General features: G+C 40.7%; 1 protein-coding gene across 1 annotated transcript in view; it reads left to right on the top strand.

Moving 5' to 3' along the window:
• Positions 1-19,232: 19,232 nt before the first annotated feature.
• tmtopsb (teleost multiple tissue opsin b) overlaps positions 19,233-21,176 on the top strand; it is a gene marked incomplete at both ends in the record, with an annotated part of 27,321 nt that continues 25,377 nt past the window's right edge. The window contains one exon of the mRNA XM_083901465.1: positions 19,233-19,644. Coding sequence (XP_083757591.1) covers positions 19,233-19,644 — 412 coding nt within the window. The remainder of the gene's footprint in view (positions 19,645-21,176) is intronic.

Below are 21,176 nucleotides of genomic sequence, written 5' to 3'. Positions count from 1 at the left end.
CTTTAATCTCACTCAGAATTCTGACTTAAACTATAATCTCAGAATCCATGCTGTTTTCCTTCAGAGAATCTCGAGAAGCACGTGGCACTAATTCTCTTCCGTAGATTCTAAATGTCAGACGTGTCCTGTTTTAAAATCTGTTTTTTTTATTTATATATATATATATATATAATATATATATATTTGAGTCTCTGTTTTATTTATGTCACAAATGTCTCTGAACAAACGCTAAAAATTGTCTCTTATGCAATATTGTCAAAAAAAAAAGAAAAAGAAAACTTTGCACAAAATAAAACAGGTTACGTTGTATTTATGTTTGTTTGTTTTCAACGTTCCAAGAGAAATGAGAAGAGAAAACGGTCAAATAAAGATAAACATTTAAAAGAGATTTACAAAACGGAGGCCGTGTTGTTGTTCTTCTCGACACACACGCACACACGCACACACACACACACACACACAAACACATACACACACGGTGTTAAGTGATTCAACAGACATGTTTCCTCTTGGCTGATCACGCTGCACTTCACTGTTACAGCACTAAGCACTCTGACACCTTCACTGACGACACACACACACACACACACACATTCTTGTACTTGCTGCATACTGAGGACCAGCATTTCCACTTTATAAATCAACACAATTACAAATATCTACTTCATGAATGACATCTACAAAGAACTACTGGTTGCAGTACCATAAAATGTCTACAGGTGGAGCCCCAGAGCAAAAAGGGCTGGAAAACTTTTTCGATTTTTTTTTTATTTTTGGTCCAAAATTTTACAAAAACATCATACTTATACTATGTCGACCAAAATTAAAAAAAAAAATGTACCCAAAATTTGACCCAATTTTTTTTGTCCAAAATTTGACCCAAATTTTTTTGTCCAAAATTTGACCCAAATTTTTTTGTCCAAAATTTGACCCAAATTTTTTTGTCAAAAATTTGACCCAAATTTTTTTGTCAAAAATTTGACCCAAATTTTTTGGTCCAAAATTTGACCCAAATTTTTTGGTCCAAAGTTTGACCCAAAATTTTTGGTCCAAAATCTGACCCAAATTTTTTGGTCCAAAATTTGACCCAAAATCGTCATACTACTACGTCGTCCGAAATTAGAATTTTTTTTTTTTGGACAAATTCAGTATGGCATGTTATAGCAACCTAAGGAAGTGATTTCAATGAAAACAAAGTGAGGACCGGCCAAAATGTCACACACCTCACCCAAAAACTGTTTCATTTTCGTAGTGTTTCAAAAAGTCATGTAAAATAACACGGTCGCGGGCCGCTGTTGCATAGCCACTGTTAGCAGCGAGACGCCATGTTTCTACCGGAGCCTGTAAGGACACACGCGAGAGAACAAATCAAGCGTCTCTTTACTTGTAGCGGAAGTCCCGCCTCCACTCTCTCCGCTTCGTCTGCTACGGCCGCGGTAGCTCCGCCCTCTCCCTCGCCTCACGAACCTCATCTGCTGACACGGAAAAAGACGACGCGGACGACATTTGACCGGCTGAGGACACCGTAGCGCTCAGGGAAGGGAGGGGGTGAGCAGAGGAGCAGTTCGTTGTTGTAAATTTCAGCCTCTCCTCTAGCGGGCACTATAAACTACTTACTTCACCTTTAAATTACATTATATTAACGCTTAAATTACTTAACGCTAAACTGTAGAACTGCAATCTGGTCATTAAAATGAGTACAAATTTGATTTTTTTCTGTTTTTTTTTCCTTTTTTACCCCTTTGGCGGCCCTCAGTCCAATGTTGGGTTCCTAAATTGGCCCTCAGGTATCAAAACTATCAAAATCCCTGCTCTATGGGGTTTGGTGTGGGCACAATCGTCAGTCTCCAGGCAGAAATGTCAAACGTCTTGTTAAAAGTCACTTTTTCAGGAGAAGCAGAAACAACCTTCTTACTTTAAATTGGAATATTGACGTTTTTCGACGACGACGGCGGCGACAGAGATTTAAAAACGACTTGACCCGTCTGGATGAATCTGAGGACAGATGGGTGATGGTGATGCGGGTGTTTTTTAGCGAAACACAGAGAGAGTGAGAGAGAGTGAGAGTTTCCAGTGACTCATCCTTGAACTGGGTCATCATCGATTGGGTCAAAGTGAGAGGAAAATGTGTTTCCCCCCCCGTGGAGATAAATGGAGTTTAAAAAAGAGAAGGTGTGAGGAGTAAAAAGGCTCTCGTTCACACAAACACAAACACAAACCGTCCTCATGACCTTTGACCTCTCACAGTCCCACGAGAACCTGCAGGACTCAAGATTCACCGCTGCTGCTGCTGCTGCTGCTGCTGCTGCTGCTGCTGCTGCTGCTTTAAAGCTGCACTACGTACAATTCATCCGTCTTCTGATGCGTCATCGTCCACATGAGGGTCACTGGGGTGATGTGGGTGAGAGGCGGAGTCACACCTGGATACATCACCTGTCCAGAGTATAGTAGACTATAGAGTAGTACAGTGTAGTACAGTAAAGAGTAGAGTGGTATAGTGTAGTACAGTAAAGAGTAGAGTAGTATTGTGTAGTACAGTAAAGAGTAGTGTAGAATAGTATAGGGTAGTAAAGTAAAGAGTAGTATAGTATAGAGTTGTGTAGAATAGTACAGTATAGTGTAGTATAGTATAGAGTAGTATAGTGGAGTACATAGTGTAGTATAGTACAGAATAGTGTTGTATAGCATAGTATAGTATAATATAGAGTAGTGTTGTATAGTATAGAGTAGTATAGTATAGTATAGTATAGAGTAGTATAGTATAGTGCACAGTAGTATAGTGTAGTGTAGTACAGTATAGTACACAGTAGTACAGTGTAGTGTAGTATAGTATAATACACAGTAGTATAGTGTAGTATAGTACAGAATAGTGTTTTATAGCATAGTATAGTATAATATAGAGTGGTATAGTATAAAGTAGTATAGTAAAGAGTAGTGTAGTGTAGTATAGAGTAGTATAGTATAGAGTAGAATAGTATTGTATACTGCACAGTAGTATATTGTTGTATAGTATATTACACAGTAGTATAGTGTAGTGTATTACAGTATAGTACACAGTAGTGTAGTATAGTATAGTACACAGTAGTACAGTGTAGTGTAGTGTAGTGTAGTATAGAGTAGAATAGTATAGTATAATACACAGTAGTATAGTGTATAGTACAGAATAGTGTTGTAAAGTATAGCATAGTAAAGTATAATATATAGAGTATAGTTTAGAGTGGTATAGTATAAAGTAGTATAGTATAGAGTAGTGTAGAAAAGAGTAGTATAGTATAGTATAGCACACAGTAGTGTGCTATAGTATACTACGTAGTATAGTGTAGTATAATACACAGTAGTATAGTGTAGTGTAAATGTAAATGTAATGTGTATCATAAACTGTTATTGAAAAACAACAATTTTAGAAAGAAAATTCTTAGATTCAAGTATAATTTTCTATAAAGTTATAAACATATATATTTTATTTCTGCAATTTTACAAACTTTAAATCAGACAGAAAAAAACACATTATTTGCTATCGTTTTATGAAAGGAGAAGAGTTTGAGTTGTTGTGAAGTAACTCAAAGTCCACATATGTGGGTTTGATTAAAGACGTCTCAAGGTCACGCCCTAAATACCTGCTCTTTATTATTAATAAGCGCTCGTCTTTATTGAAAGTGACATCGCTTTTCCCCCGAGCGACAGAGTCACACTGTCAGCCATCACACGCCAGAGGTCACGGGGTCACGCTGGACACTGGAGAGTGTGTGTCCTCTTTAGGACCCTTCATTGTTTTTGTGTCCTTGTGTCCTAATGACGCAGAACCTCATCACTGAGGAACTGGGAACTTTTTTCATGCATATTGTTAAAAAAAATTAATTAATTAATAAGTGTTATATATAATAATAATATATAATATAATATAATATAATATAATAATAAGTATTTTTTTTTTTTTTTTAATTTTTGTCAAACGTAAACAACGTTAACTAAAATACTCACATTATTGCACCTTAGGGCCAAAAATGTCCCCATTGAAACCTGTTGAAATTCACTGTTTTTGACACAAACTTGGGGTAAAAACTGTAGAAACGTGATACTATTTGATATGATGTTAGTTTAAAAAGATAAAATTAAACATTTTATTAATTTTATGTTATCTATTTTGTTAACGCGCGTTAACGCACGACACGTTTCCATGACGACTGACTGGAATAAAAGACGCGCGTAACGTCATGTTACGTGCCGCGACCACTTAGCTCCGTTAGCTGCATTAGCTCCTTTTAGCGCCGTTAGCGTTAGCCTACAGTGCAACCGGCGTGGTCTGTCTATTAAAGGAAAAGAGCAGCGCTACAAATGACGTTAGCGTACCTGTGCCTCTGTTTTTAAAGTTTAGCGTTACTTTAGAGACTGTTAAAAAATTACTTAATACAGAATCGTTCAATATATGAGACACGTTCAAACACATTGTTCTGGACTCAAAAATATACATTACATCTATTTTGAAAACACCTTTTTAGAAGCTTTATTTGTCATTGACCCAAATACGTTAACATAAAATCTACTTTTATTTCATTTCGGACGTACGTATTTCCTTCACTAATGGACATATTTAACAAGTCAAACGTTTGCAGGGTCTCGTCGTCCTGCAGCGCTAACGCAACGCGCGACTGACTGTTCATTAAAGTACACCAAAAAAAAAAGGAAAAGGAAAAAGACCAAAGACATTTTTTCATTACAGAGATCAAAAAAAGAGAAAAGCTTCAGGTTCCATCTGGATGATTTTCTTGCCGTCAGACCAATAAAGTCACGATTGAACAGGAGAGCAAAGGAAGGACGACCACATTAATAATATCCTTCCATTTTTTTTTTTATGTTTTGATGAATTCTCAGATGAAACAGGTGACACGTGAATGAACGAGATGGAAGGACATGAAAGAGAAAGTCTTGTTTATTCTCCCCGTCCGGCTGAGTTTGAAAAAGCATTAAGTTTCCATGTATCCACATCATTACACACACACACACACACACACACTGAGGCCTGGTATGTGTGTATATGTGAACATGTTTTTAAATATCAGATTTCATAAATGGGTCAATGACATATTTGTGCATATTATGTATTGTGTATATGTTTCATGACATTAAATGTAATGTGTGTAGTTATTTTACTGAATATATGAATTATATTATATAATTATAAATATATATATATATATATTTCCGTCTTAAAATGTAAAATTGGATGTTAAAACCTGACCTACAGAGAGCTAAAATCTTAAATTATTGTAAAAAAAAAACAAAAAAGCAACACAACGATAAAAATAATAATGTTTATCTAGTGTACACACCTTAAGGGGTAGCTGCCAAATAATTCATTTAAAAATAAATATTAGCAATGTATATATTATTTTTATAAATATTTGGTTGTGCCGCCTGACATTTTTTGTTGTTGTGAAGTTAAAAATACTTAAAGGTGAAGTAAGTAGTTTATAGTGCCATCTAGAGGAGAGGCTGAAATTTACAACAAAGAACTGCTCCTCTGCTCACCCCCTCCCTTCCCTGAGAGCTACGGTATCCTCAGCAGGTCAAATGTCGTCCTCGTCGTCTTTCTCCGTGTCAGCAGATGAGGTTCGTGAGGCGAGGGAGAGGGCGGAGCTACCGCGGCCGTAGCAGACGAAGCGGAGAGAGTGGAGGCGGGGCTTCCGCTACAAGTAAAGAGACGCTTGATTTGTTCTCTCGCGTTTGTCCTTACAGGCTCCGGTAGAAACATGGCGTCTCTCTGCTAACAGTGGCTATGCAACCTCGACCCGCGACCATGTTATTTTACATGACTTTTTGAAACACAACGAAAATGAAACAAAAACTATTATACAGCGACTAGACAATGCAGGAGCACATAATATGTATAAAAAAGTGGATTTTGGGTTATATAAACCCATAAATACTACACAGTGTCCCTTTAAAAAATGAGTTAAAACAGTTAGAATAGTTATTCAATATATGAGACATGTTCAAACACGTAGTTCTGGACTCAAAAATATATGCGTTAACATAACATTTGTGCTGTCAAACGTTATCGCGTCAACGGCGTTTAGCGGCGTCAACGTTAACGCGCGACGCGTTTCCCACGATGACTGACCGGAAAAAGACGCGCGTTACATGATTACGTGACTCCTGATTTATTTTAAAATTCATTATTTTGTGGGTTGTTTTTTTCTTTCATTTAAGATGTTTTGCTCTCCGTAGATCGGGTTTTGTGCAAAAAAAAGGGCGTTTTTCCGTCGTTGTCCTGTGGTCGATCAAAGGAGGTTTGTTAATCCCGTCTTTAAGCTGCAGATGACATTTTGCCTCGAGGTGATTTCACAGACGTGAAGACTCCGGCGGAGCAGATGGTTGAAACGACAACATCTGCAGCGCAGCGTTCGACTCCGATTTTAATTGGGCGTTGGCGCGTTTATTTATATATATTTGTTGCGCCTGCTGTCAGCCGTTAATTCCCTTAAACGCGTTAATGTACACGTTAAAGAAATATAGATGAATTAGTCCACATGCACCTTTTATGTGTTATTTATTAGGGGAAACCCTAAATATCATCCATTTGTCTCATTGTAAACAACACTGCTATGACTCCATCCCCATTAAACTCCATATTTGTTGTTTTTTATTCACGTTTCATTCTAATATAACATATTCATTTTAAACTTAGCTATAGAACTGCTCATATGTACTATGTATTCTATTTATCTCTGTCTATCCTAGCCAGCTAACTCGACATCTGTCTAGCAATCTAGCTATTTTAACTAGCTAACTAGACATCTATTGAAGTTAGTAAGCTATTTTAACGACCTAACTAGATATTTATTGAAGTTAGTAAGCTATTTTAACGAGCTAACTGGACACTATTCAGGTTAATAAGCTATTTTAACTAGCTTACTAGACACTATTGAAGTTAATAAGCTATTTTAACGAGCTAACTAGACACTATTCAGGTTAATAAGCTATTTTAACTAGCTAACTAGACACTATTGAAGTTAAGAAGCTATTTTAACTAGCTAACTAGACACTATTGAAGTTAATAAGCTATTTTAGCTCTCTTACTAGATATCTATCGAAGATAGTTAGCTATTTATGCTAGCTAGCCATGTAAGCTGGTCAGCAGACTAGACGTCTGTCTATCTAAGATAGTCAGCTATCTATGCTAACGAGTTAACTCAACATCTATCTAGCAATTTGTTCTAGCTAGCTAACTAGACATCTATCGAAAATAGTAAGCTATTTATGCTAGCTAGCCATGTAAGCTGGTCAGCAGATGAGACGTCTGTCTATTTAAGATAGTCAGCTATCTGTGCTAACGAGCTAAGTCAACGTCTATCTAGCAATTTGTTTTAGCCAGCTAACTAGACATCTATCGAAGATAGTTAGCCATTTATGCTAGCTAGCCATGTAAGCTGGTCAGCAGACTTGACGTCTGTCTATCTAAGATAGTCAGCTATCTGTGCTAACGAGCTAACGCAACATCTATCTAGCAATTTGTTCTAGCTAGCTAACTAGACATCTATCAAAGATAGTTAGCTATTTATGCTAGCTAGCCATGTTAGCTGGTCAGCAGACGAGACGTCTGTCTATTTAAGATAGTCAGCTATCTGTGCTAACGAGCTAACTCAACGTCTATATAGCAATTTGTTCTAGCTCGCTAACTAGACATCTATCGAAGATAGTTAGCTATTTATGCTAGCTAGCCATGTAAGCTGGTCAGCAGACGAGACGTCTGTCTATTTAAGATAGTCAGCTATCTGTGCTAACGAGCTAACTCAACGTCTATATAGCAATTTGTTCTAGCTCGCTAACTAGACATCTATCGAAGATAGTTAGCCATTTATGCTAGCTAGCTTTGTAAGCTAGTCGGCAGATTAGATGTCTGTCTATCTAAGATAGTCAGCTATCTATGCTAACGAGCTAACTCAACATCTATCTAGCAATTTGTTCTAGTGAGCTAACTAGACATCTATCGAAGCCAGTCTATCCAAGCTTTTTAAATGTATCTACCTATTTATTTGAGCAGGCTATCGCAATGTCTATTTAGCTATTTTAGCTAGCAAAGTATACAGATATCCGTCTGTCTGCCCTTGATGATGTCACAAAGGACTGATCATGTGACACTCATGGTCATCAGTGGTTAAAACTGTATATTTATGTCAACAACTTAAATATCAGTATGGATTACTTTCATATAACATTAGTTTCAATAACAATGTTTTTAATGGTACTGTGTGGCTCCTTTAAGAAGCAGCTGCAGGTGTGTGGCTGCTGACTGGTGAGACAATGAAGCTAACAAGGACAAAATCAAGGGGGTTTGAGGAGTTTGAAGGATCGGGTGAGTGAACTATTTACATGTCGTCAAGGTAAAAATGTCAATCTGAAGTTTATATGTGATGAAAATGAGCAAGAACACACGAGCGGCGTGTTAGCATGTTGGTGGTAGCTGCTGCTAGCCGGCGCTAACGGACGTTAGCCGGCACAGTTGCGTACAAACCACACTCTAGAGATTTGTTTTGAACGCCGTGGACCGGCCAGCGGTTGGCTGTTAATTATTTGTGTGGCGTGAAGCTGAGGACATTTATGTAACCGGCGTGTTAAAATGTCCCACTAAACAGATGTGTGGCGCTAGCCGGCGTTAGCCTGTCCGCCATCTTGATTAGCCGCGCCGGTCATGGCCGCACCCCCGCCATCCCATAATATTCGGGACGTTTTAATGCCGAGTCATACAGTTTGTGTTACTTGTGTTCAGGTGTTAATGTTCAGAGTTAAATTCGTGGTTTGTGGTCTGTTGTTGTTGTTGTAATTTAGTTATTATTATGGCCGTTCTAGCTAGCTGCTATCGTGACGTGCTCCGTGTAACCATGGCAACAAAGGATGCGTCAGACACCGCTGCCATTGTTGGACGACACCGTGTGTGACCGTAGGTTTTTATGCCATGATTACTCCGTTTTTAATTCGTATTTAATTTTAATAATTATAAATAAATATAACGAATTCCTATTAAGGATCAGCTCCACGGTGTCATGAGCAGTATGTGTTCACAGTGTACCACACTAGAGCCGTATACATGCAACTCATTTACACCACGATTTTTTAACAATAACTTATTTTAAATCATATTTAAAAGTAAGAGGAGTCACAGAAATATGACTGACATCTAGCGGCTGCTGCTTGTAACTGCAGTCAGTCATCCAGCACAGTGAAGCCGTTCTCTTTGACTATGTGGAAATATAATATTATGTCCGATTGTCCACACTGTCACACACACGATCTGGGTGTTTTCCTAATAGTTTTCAAACAGCTGATCCACAAAAGCCCCCCCACTCCCATTTCTAGTCGAGTTACGACATCCTTGTCCCTTCTCGTTAACTTCATTTAAAGCCACTTATTCCTGCAGGGAGTGATAATGCATTAATTAAAATACTTAAAATCCTAATGCCACCTCCGAGTAACGCTGCGGTCTCTGACGCTCTGACGTTAAACCGATTTAAAACAGAACTAGACTGGAAGTTCCAATAACGCTGTTTTTTAGTGTGTATCTGCGTCATTACCTTGTTTATGAAGCCCTGAAGGTTCTAAACAAACAGTTCAGCCACTGCTGAGAACTTTGTGTTTTATTGTAATCTCGGGGCTCAACGAGATCTCTGAAAATCCCGTAATAGTTACTTAAACAGCGGTTCTCCTGAACAGCAGATCCTCCTGCTCCGGGCACTAGTCCGGGCACATCCGGTTGCGTACATTGAACCGCAGAAGAAGAATAACGTCCGTTGTGGAGGTGTTTCACGAGCGACAGTGTCTTCTGACTCTGGGTCTGACTCCGGTTTAAAGACATAAAAGGGACTGCGGCGGGGAGTCGTGAAGAAGCTATTTTTAAACACTGTTAAAACAATGTTTTGATAATGAGGAGCAGTGCATCCACCGTTCCAGAGGGGGGAGCTGTGCTTCTGAGAACGGATGTGCTGGATAGTACTGGCCAATCACAAGACTCTGTCTTCTGGGGGTGAAAGTTCACTCTGAAATCTCGCAGCAGAAAAACACCGTCAGAAAAGAGGATTTCTATCGGCTCGTTTACAGAAACTAGGAGGTTTTTGGTCATAAAAACAAGTTAATGTATGTAAGTAGACCTCCATAACTAACATTTATGTGCAACAGGACCACTCTATGTCACCTTTAAATGTACGTTAACGCGTCTTATAAACCGCTTTCTTGTCTCGCCAGGAATGCAACATACTGTAGGTACTTTGGGAGTTGTGTTGTTATTTTTTTGTTTATCTGCGGATGTCGGCGTCTTACTTAGCTGCCCTCTTTGAAAACCCCTTGCCAAACGTGACTCTGGCTTAAAATCGTCGATTCCCCCTTTGTTTTGTGTGGCTGAGATCATGACTTCATTTGAATCGATTTCCAATTTCCAATCCACACTGTGACCGCTCCAGTACTGGCTGCTGTCGGTGCAGTCGGGGGTGGTGACCCCGGTTTTTTTGTCCCACTTGTTGACCTCTTGCCTGTCTCACTCCCGTCAATACGTAATACTTAATACTTAATCTTAATTAAACAACTCTGACAGTTAGTGAACGGTATTGGATAAATGTCCATTAAATAACCAATAGTATAAAAGATAAATAAATAAATAAATAAATAAATGTGCCGTAATCTGAGCAAAAAAAAGTCTGCCCATTTTTATCAGGACGTTGTTGGGTTCACATCCTGACCTTCAGCCAGCCCCGGTCCTTTTTTGATGCGTTATCTCCTTCAGGTAATGTTCCGATGCAGCAGATCGGCTCTAGTGAATATCCTTCCTCGCCGTTTCATGCTCGCACTTGACCTAGAAATGACAGGAGTGACTCTCCTGAGATCTGGCTGTCGGCGCGTCTTATTTTCCATCTGCCTGAAGTTATTTTTCTCGCATGGACAAATCAAAATGTAAAGCCAACAGCTTATCTGTGCGATTAACCATCTGTAAGGAATAAAAGATTTAATAGATTTGTTTTATTTGTTTTGGTTTTGCTTTGACCCAGGAGTTAAAAATTATGTATATGTATGTATGTATGTATGTATGTATGTGTGTGTGTGTGTGTATGTATATATATATATATATATATATATACACACATATGTATGTATATATATATATATATATATGCGTGTGTGTGTATGTATATATGTACATATGTATGTATATGTGTGTATATATATGTTTTTTATATATATTTTTATATATATAAAAATGTGTGTGTATGTATGTATGTATGAATTATGTATATATGTGTGTGTGTGTGTGTGTGTGTATGTATATGTATGTATGTATATATATATATATATATATATATATACATGTGTGTATGTATGTATGTATATACGTACATATGTATGTATGTATATATATATACGTGTGTGAGTGTATTGTTGTCTTTTGTATTATGTATATATGTACATAAGTATGTATATGTGTGTATATATATATGTATATGTACATATGTATGTACTTGTGTGTGTGTGTGTGTATATATATGTATATATGTATATATATATATAGTACATATGTATGTATTATGTATATATGTACATATGTATGTATGTGTGTATATATGTGTGTGTGTGTATGTATGTACTATGTATATGTATATGTATATATAATATATATATATATGTATATATAATATATATATATATGTATATATAATATATATACATGTGTGTGTGTCTGTGTGTGTGTGTGTGTGTAAAAGTCACTTCCTTCAAAGAAAATAAAAGCCTTTGGTCAATTAGAACAAGTTTTACGAGTACAAAGATCTGAAAACCCAGCTCTTAATCAGAATGTGTATGAAACAAACACAGCAGCATCATCAGGATTTGAAGTTTATTCTTCACAGTCGTCGACTTGTTTCGGTCTCTTGTTTCTGGATCAGACTCCATCTTTCTGTCATGTCGTATCTAAGTGACGCGACAACACACGAACGTACGAAAAGCGTTAAATCCGGGCGTGTTTTTAATTCCCTGAGAGACAAACGTACACATGGAGACAGACGCGTGTCCCCGTAGCTGTGTTTTTCGTGAACACGTCTGCATTTTTTATGACGCAAAATTTCATTAAAAGAACTCATTTTGGTTTGATTAATAATTCATCTGTTCATCTGGAGGTGTGAGAGCACACGTGTTGGCAAGGTTAAGTGTGGAATCAAAGGGAGAGTGAATTAAATGCAGACACGAGGGCACACGGGAGCCACCAGTGCATGTGCATCACATGCATGGCAAGTATGTAAAGGTCTATGGTTCATCAGAATTTTGATTTATTTATCTTATTTAAAATTAGTCCTTTGTTTTAAAGTTTTAAACGCACATCTTTGTGATTTCTTAATTGGTGACTTACAGTTGTTCAAATGATGACGTATCGTTGTAGAACAATTTCACGTCAGCAAGCGTCAAACCATCAAACATCCATTCGTTGTTCAAAATAAAATGAAAACATGGATAATGGACTCGATTTTTCCAATTTCCGATATTGTGCTCAAACCAAAAATAAAAAAAAACGAATAACAAGCCTTTTTTTTTTTTTCCCATTTCGTCCAAATTTGATTTTTCCATCTAACACAGGTCACGTGACCCGAAGGTTGCGCAACCCGGAAGTGACCTGCGACAGGGGGAGGAGCCTCACACGGGACCACGATCATAAAAGTGCTTTTATTTCGGTCAAGTTTGCGGTTTGATGACATTACACTCTGTTATTCTGAAGTTATTCAATGTTTTTTAATATCATTTTCGGGCGTTGCACTTTGTTGACGGTCCCCTGCGCGGACTGCACGTAGAGATCGACGTAGTTTCTCTTTTTGATGAAAAGAATGCGTTTCCTTCGGGGTCACGTAACTTTGCGTTAGATGGAAAAATCAACAACGGACTAAATGGGAAATCTGTTTTTCATTTTATTTTGAAAAAAACAAGTGAACGAAACGACACACGGCTTTTGCTGCTTTTATTATCTACGGCTAGGTTCACATTACCAGCCATTATTGTTAAATTCAATAATCCGCGGGGTCTTAAAAAGTCTTAAATCCAATGATTTGAATTTAAGGCCTTAAAATGACTTAAGTTCTCCTAAAATCTCATAAAAGGTCTCAAATACAATTTTGAAAGGGCTTTAAAAACGTTACTTTTATTTAAAAAATGCATAAACTTCAGTCTCGCTTTGAAATTTTTACATTTTTGATGATGCGATAACAACAATAACTACAACAAGGAACTAAAGTCGGCCACCTGTGCTGCCCGGTGACAATTTATCGAGCACCGCTAGCTAGCGTGCTGTGCGCGCGCCGCGGTGCGTTACAGCTTAGCATAGCAGCGGAGACAACTTAGCGAAAAGGAGCTAACCCTTAGCTAAGCTAAGCCTTCATGTCTTTTGTATTTTTTTGCCAGTATGGATTTGAAATGGGTCTTAAATTGTGTTAATTACGGTCTTAAAAAAGTCTTAAATTTGACTTGTTGAAACCTGCAGAGACCCTGTTGTAACTAACCTCAGGGGAACCTCAGGGGAACCTTAGGGGGAACAGCCTGATTTATCATGATGCTCATGGGTCTTTAAGTGCATTGATACAGAACTAAATCACAGGAAATCGGTTGCTTGATGAAGCTTAACGAGGTCTGACCGAGTATAAATCCATGAAGTCAAACATGTCACTCTTTCCCGTTCGCTTCTAAACGGTTAAAGGCGGTGTTTTTTTTTGCGTCAGCGGAAAAGAACAACACGGGGGGAAAAAAGAACAGGCTGGAACCCGGCAAACGATATTGATTCCTGTCCATTTGGCAGGTAATTGGACTTTCCTCACCCCCTGACATCAACCTGTGACTCACCCTGGAAGTGGGGGAATGCTGCTGCAGGCCCAACGCATCCATATCCATCTGCTTCGAAATGACAATTGACAAAGCGAGCGAGCTCGGGAGAAATCGGTCTTTGTCATTTCAGTCTGTCAACTCCTGATCTGGAGTCGGGGCCAGGTTATGGATTCTCTCTCTCTCTGGAGCAGTCAGTCAGGTATTTCTTATCATTAAACGTGTGGTCAGTCGTCGCAGCTGCATCCATCATGAATATTTTAGCTCTGGGCCAACGCCTGTCAAACGTCTCCTAACAACGCGACGACCCAGTGCGTCTGTCGCTGGTTTTGTTACCAGTTGGTACTTGTGTTTTAAAGGGACACTGTGTAGTATTTATGGGTTTATATGAACCCAAAAATCCACTTTTTTATACATATTATGTGCTCCTGCATTGTCTAGTCGCTGTATAATAGTTTTTGTTTTCATTTTCGTAGCGTTTCAAAAAGTCATTTAAAATAACATGGTCGCGGGCCGCTGTTGCGTCGCCACTGTTAGCAGCGAGACGCCATGTTTCTACGGGAGCCTGTAAGGACAAACGCGAGAGAACAAATCAAGCGTCGCTTTACTAAGTCCCGCCTCCACTCTCTCCGCTTCGTCTGCTACGGCCGCGGTAGCTCGCCCTCTCCCTCGCGGCCACGAAGAAGGCCGGACGTATCTTGGCTCTGCTAATGTAAATACGTTCCCTGCTAACACCATCTCCAAACGGCTATGTGAAATAACTATCTTTACCAGTTATTGCGGTGACAGTTTGTGTCAACGTGCACCTAGCTCGCTATTAGCCATTAGCACGCTAACATCAGCCTCTCCTCTAGATGGCACTATAAACTACTTACGTCACCTTTAAAGGGACAATGTGTAGTATTTATGGGTTTATATGAACCCAAAATCCACTTTTTTTATACATATTATGTGCTCCTGCATTGTCTAGTCGCTGTATAATAGTTTTTGTTTTTATTTTCGTAGTGTTTCAAAAAGTCATTTAAAATAACATCAAGGTCGCGGGCCGCCACTGTTGGCAGCGAGACGCCATGTTTCTACCGGAGCCTATAAGGACAAACCCGGGAGAACAAATCAAGCGTCGCTTTACTAAGTCCCGCCTCCACTCTCTCCGCTTCGTCTGCTACGGCCGCGGTAGCTCGCCCTCTCCCTCGCGGCCACGAAGAAGGCCGGACGTATCTTGGCTCTGCTAATGTAAATACGTTCCCTGCTAACACCATCTCCAAACGGCTATGTGAAATAACTATCTTTACCAGTTATTGCGGTGACAGTTTGTGTGAGCGTGCACCTAGCTCGCTGTTAGCCATTAGCACGCTAACATCAGCCTCTCCTCTAGATGGCACTATAAACTACTTACGTCACCTTTAAAGGGACAATGTGTAGTATTTATGGGTTTATATGAACCCAAAAATCCACTTTTTTATACATATTATGTGCTCCTGCATTGTCTAGTCGCTGTATAATAGTTTTTGTTTTCATTTTCGTAGTGTTTCAAAAAGTCATTTAAAATAACATGGTCGCGGGCCGCTGTTGCGTCGCCACTGTTAGCAGCGAGACGCCATGTTTCTACGGGAGCCTGTAAGGACAAACGCGAGAGATCAAATCAAGCGTCGCTTTACTAAGTCCCGCCTCCACTCTCTCCGCTTCGTCTGCTACGGCCGCGGTAGCTCGCCCTCTCCCTCGCGGCCACGAAGAAGGCCGGACGTATCTTGGCTCTGCTAATGTAAATACGTTCCCTGCTAACGCCATCTCCAAACGGCTATGTGAAATAACTATCTTTACCAGTTATTGCGGTGACAGTTTGTGTGAACGTGCACCTAGCTCGCTATTAGCCATTAGCACGCTAACATCAGCCTCTCCTCTCGATGGCACTATAAACTACTTACGTCACCTTTAAAGGGACAATGTGTAGTATTTATGGGTTTATATGACCCCAAAAATCCACTTTTTATACATATTATGTGCTCCTGCATTGTCTAGTCGCTGTATAATAGTTTTTGTTTCAAAAAGTCATTTAAAATAACATGGTCGCGGGCCGCTGTTGCGTCGCCACTGTTAGCAGCGAGACGCCATGTTTCTACGGGAGCCTGTGAGGACAAACGCGAGAGAACAAATCAAGCGTCGCTTTACTAAGTCCCGCCTCCACTCTCTCCGCTTCGTCTGCTACGGCCGCGGTAGCTCCGCCCTCTCCCTCGCGGCCACGAAGAAGGCCGGACGTATCTTGGCTCTGCTAATGTAAATACGTTCCCTGCTAACACCATCTCCAAACGGCTATGTGAAATAACTATCTTTACCAGTTATTGAGGTGACGGTTTGTGTCAATGTGCACCTAGCTCGCTATTAGCCATTAGCACGCTAACACAGTATGACAAAAAAAATATATCAATTCATTTCGCTATCTTACATGTCTAAGCTGAGGGTGCCTTAGCGCTCAGGGAAGGGAGGGGGTGAGCAGAGGAGCAGTTCTTTGTTGTTGTAAATTTCAGCCTCTCCTCTAGATGGCACTATAAACTACTTACGTCACCTTTAAAGGGACAATGTGTAGTATTTATGGGTTTATATGACCCAAAATCCACTTTTTATACATATTATGTGCTCCTGCATTGTCTAGTCGCTGTATAATAGTTTTTGTTTCATTTTCGTAGTGTTTCAAAAAGTCATTTAAAATAACATGGTCGCGGGCCGCTGTTGCGTCGCCACTGTTAGCAGCGAGACGCCATGTTTCTACGGGAGCCTGTAAGGACAAACGCGAGAGAACAAATCAAGCGTCGCTTTACTAAGTCCCGCCTCCACTCTCTCCGCTTCGTCTGCTACGGCCGCGGTAGCTCCGCCCTCTCCCTCGCGGCCACGAAGAAGGCCGGACGTGTCTTGGCTCTGCTAATGTAAATACGTTCCCTGCTAACACCATCTCCAAACGGCTATGTGAAATAACTATCTTTACCAGTTATTGCAGTGACAGTTTGTGTGAGCGTGCACCTAGCTCGCTATTAGCCATTAGCACGCTAACATCAGCCTCTCCTCTAGATGGCACTATGAACTACTTACGTCACCTTTAAAGGGACAATGTGTAGTATTTATGGGTTTATATGACCCCAAAAATCCACTTTTTTATACATATTATGTGCTCCTGCATTGTCTAGTCGCTGTATAATAGTTTTTGTTTCATTTTCGTAGTGTTTCAAAAAGTCACGTAAAATAACATCAAGGTCGCGGGCCGCCACTGTTGGCAGCGAGACGCCATGTTTCTACCGGAGCCTATAAGGACAAACCCGGGAGAACAAATCAAGCGTCGCTTTACTAAGTCCCCCCTCCACTCTCTCCGCTTTGTCTGCTATGGCCGAAGTAGCTCTCCCTCTCCCTCGCGGCCACGAAGAAGGCCGGACGTATCTTGGCTCTGCTAATGTAAATACGTTCCCTGCTAACACCATCTCCAAACGGCTATGTGAAATAACTATCTTTACCAGTTATTGAGGTGACGGTTTGTGTCAATGTGCACCTAGCTCGCTATTAGCCATTAGCACGCTAACACAGTATGACAAAAAAAATATATCAATTCATTTCGCTATCTTACATGTCTAAGCTGAGGGTGCCTTAGCGCTCAGGGAAGGGAGGGGGTGAGCAGAGGAGCAGTTCTTTGTTGTTGTAAATTTCAGCCTCTCCTCTAGATGGCACTATAAACTACTTACGTCACCTTTAAAGGGACAATGTGTAGTATTTATGGGTTTATATGACCCAAAATCCACTTTTTATACATATTATGTGCTCCTGCATTGTCTAGTCGCTGTATAATAGTTTTTGTTTCATTTTCGTAGTGTTTCAAAAAGTCATTTAAAATAACATGGTCGCGGGCCGCTGTTGCGTCGCCACTGTTAGCAGCGAGACGCCATGTTTCTACAGGAGCCTGTAAGAACAAACGCGAGAGAACAAATCAAGCGTCGCTTTACTAAGTCCCGCCTTCACTCTCTCCGCTTCGTCTGCTACGGCCGCGGTAGCTCGCCCTCTCCCTCGCGGCCACGAAGAAGGCCGGACGTGTCTTGGCTCTGCTAATGTAAATACGTTCCCTGCTAACGCCATCTCCAAACGGCTATGTGAAATAACTATCTTTACCAGTTATTGAGGTGACGGTTTGTGTCAATGTGCACCTAGCTCGCTATTAGCCATTAGCACGCTAACACAGTATGACAAAAAAAATATATCAATTCATTTCGCTATCTTACATGTCTAAGCTGAGGGTGCCTTAGCGCTCAGGGAAGGGAGGGGGTGAGCAGAGGAGCAGTTCTTTGTTGTTGTAAATTTCAGCCTCTCCTCTAGATGGCACTATAAACTACTTACGTCACCTTTAAAGGGACAATGTGTAGTATTTATGGGTTTATATGACCCAAAATCCACTTTTTTATACATATTATGTGCTCCTGCATTGTCTAGTCGCTGTATAATAGTTTTTGTTTCATTTTCGTAGCGTTTCAAAAAGTCACGTAAAATAACATCAAGGTCGCGAGGCCGCCACTGTTAGCAGCGAGACGCCATGTTTCTACCGGAGCCTGTAAGGACAAACCCGAGAGAACAAAGCGAGCGTCGCTTTACTTGTAGCGGAAGTCCCGCCTCCACTCTCTCCGCTTCGTCTGCTACGGCCGCGGTAGCTCCGCCCTCTCCCTCGCGGCCACGAAGAGCGGGTGTGAGCAGCTTTTCATCTTAGGACGCTACATTGACTCAAAATAGAAAAGAAAACGGTAATTCTCGTTTATTAATCTCGGGTTTCTGACTTTAATCTCAGAATTCACGCATGTTTTATTTTTTACGTTAAATTCAAATCTTAGTCCTGAACCACTAACGGTGAGCCTCTCTGCCTCATTAGGACCAGGTTTTGGTCTCCATGAGGACTACTGGTGATGACAAGGTAAGGGGTTATTCCAGAAGATGTCTGTCCTGAAGAGGTAACACACACACACACACACACACACACACACACACACACACACACACACACACACACACACACACACATATATATATATATATATATATATATATATATATATATATAAAAGCTCGGTTGCTCTCGTGCGTTTTTGTTGCGCAAGCCAAAAAAAAAAAAGCGCACCTACTCGTACAAGGAGCGTGCGGCGCAAAGGGGCGGAGCCTCACGTGACCTCACTCCCTCTCCTCACGAACTGTCTCGTGGACTCCTGCTCAGTCAAAGTTGACACACAGACACGCGCACGGAGCATCCGTGCCCATCCACACCCCCCCCCCCACACACACACACCGTTGCGCGCTCTGGTTTCTCCACATGAGTTGAGCGCGTAAAAGAAGGAACAACCTGCTCCAGACCGGATGGTTCCGTCCCCGGAATGATCGTTCCCAACGCGAGCCTCATCAGCTGTGAAGAATGTGCCGGGGACGGAGCGGCGGCGGCGGCGGCGGTGACGGACGCGTACGACGGGGTGTCCGCTCACGGTGGCACTTTCCCTCCTCCTCCTCCTCCTCCTGCGTCCCTGAGCCCGACGGGGCACCTGGTGGTCGCCGTGTGCCTCGGCTTCATCGGCACCGTCGGGTGCCTCAGCAACTTCCTGGTTCTGACGCTGTTCTGTCGGTACCGGGCGCTGCGCACGCCCATGAACCTGCTGCTGGTCAGCATCTCCGCGAGCGACCTGCTGGTCAGCGTGCTCGGGACACCGTTCAGCTTCGCGGCCAGTACGCAGGGACGGTGGCTGATCGGACGCGCCGGGTGCGTTTGGTACGGATTCGTTAACGCCTTTTTGGGTAAGCACGTGTTTCATTCCTCCTCGTTCAGCCTGTTAATCACACGTCAGAACATTATTCTCACAACATTCAACTCTTTCAGTTCATATTTCCATCTTTGACAGGAGGAAAAAGATGAAATAACCTTTCATTCAGATAAGATAGTGGTTGTGCGAAGGTTCTCCTGTGGTTGATACTGTATGGAAAGTTTTCTTAACGTTCTCTGGTTCTGAGAACGTTCCCCTAATGTTACCTAGTCACAACCTCTGTACAACCTTTATTTCACCAACCGAAATAGAGAAAGTGGTGTATAAATATTATGTTCCTCTGTTGTCAACATATAACTTTAAAGGCGCCATATGTAAGAATGTGGCCCAAAACGGTTACTACACTCAAATTCAAAATACCGAAAAGGTCTTTTAGGTTTCGTTTCTGACGTATCTGGCAACCCGTGGGTTGCTCGGCAGCTGAGACTCTACCGACTGCAATGATTGGTAGACGGCGGTAGGTGGCGCCACATGACGCCAAAACAGGATTTGCAGTCTGAAAAATATTTTTTTTAATGCAAATATTTTGTCTGTACTGTTGTTGTTGTTTGTTATATGAACATTATTCCTGAGTCTCTGTGACACATTAGGAGGATTTTATGATTTATTACATAATGCACCTTTAAATGTGAACCTAAAGATGAATTTAGCAAATGCAAACCTTTTTGTAACGGTTTCTAAAAATGGTTGTAAATACAAACCTCTGGACAACGTTCTCTTTTAGTTGTAAAAACAACAACCGTGTTGGTAGGGTCAGTTTGAAAACGTTTATATATTTTTATTAAAAAAAAGTAGAATTATTATTATTTATTATCTTTCTACAGCAGTTTAACCAGAAGGCAACAGTTTCCATTCGTCACCCGGATTATAGGATTATAAACCCATTAACTCAACGAATTCTCGCGGTTAATTTCAACTACAATCCTATTAATTTGGAGGTGAAGAGTTTGACGGATCAGAGACACGAAAGTGTGTGTGTGTGTGTGTGTGTGTCTGTCACACAGGCAGAGGCGTTTCTAGAGTCTGTAGGGGCCCCAAACAAAAATTCCCAGGGGGAATGTATGACTTCAAAATTGTTTTTTCTTTCGAAATGAATGAAATGACACGGAAAAACCTAAAAAGTGAAAATATAACTGTATAGAACAATAAAAACCCATTACACTGTAAAGAACCCACATTATAAAACAATATAAATATATGGAACAATAAAATACTGTAAAAAACAACATATATAAACTGAGTAAAAAAGATATGCATTACACTGTAAATAATCCTCTTCATTTTCCAACTTGCAGAACGATAACTTCACACAGGTTAAAGTGAGGTGGGGCCCCTTTAGGGGGGGTTTCCGACTGAGATGTCATTGCTAATCGCCCACTGTTGTTTAAGGGGGACGTGGAGGCGGCTGCTCACTGCACATTTCAGTAAAAACAGCCCTGTCGGGGGCCCCCTATCAGCTCGGGGGCCCCAAGCAGTTGCCTGCTTTGCCTGTTCACAAGCTGCGCC

This window comes from Microchirus variegatus (assembly GCF_963457635.1).
Source record: "Microchirus variegatus genome assembly, chromosome: 15".
Lineage (NCBI taxonomy): Eukaryota > Metazoa > Chordata > Actinopteri > Pleuronectiformes > Soleidae > Microchirus > Microchirus variegatus.
Note: the sequence above shows the minus strand (reverse complement) of the source record. Positions and strands in the feature narration are given on the sequence as shown.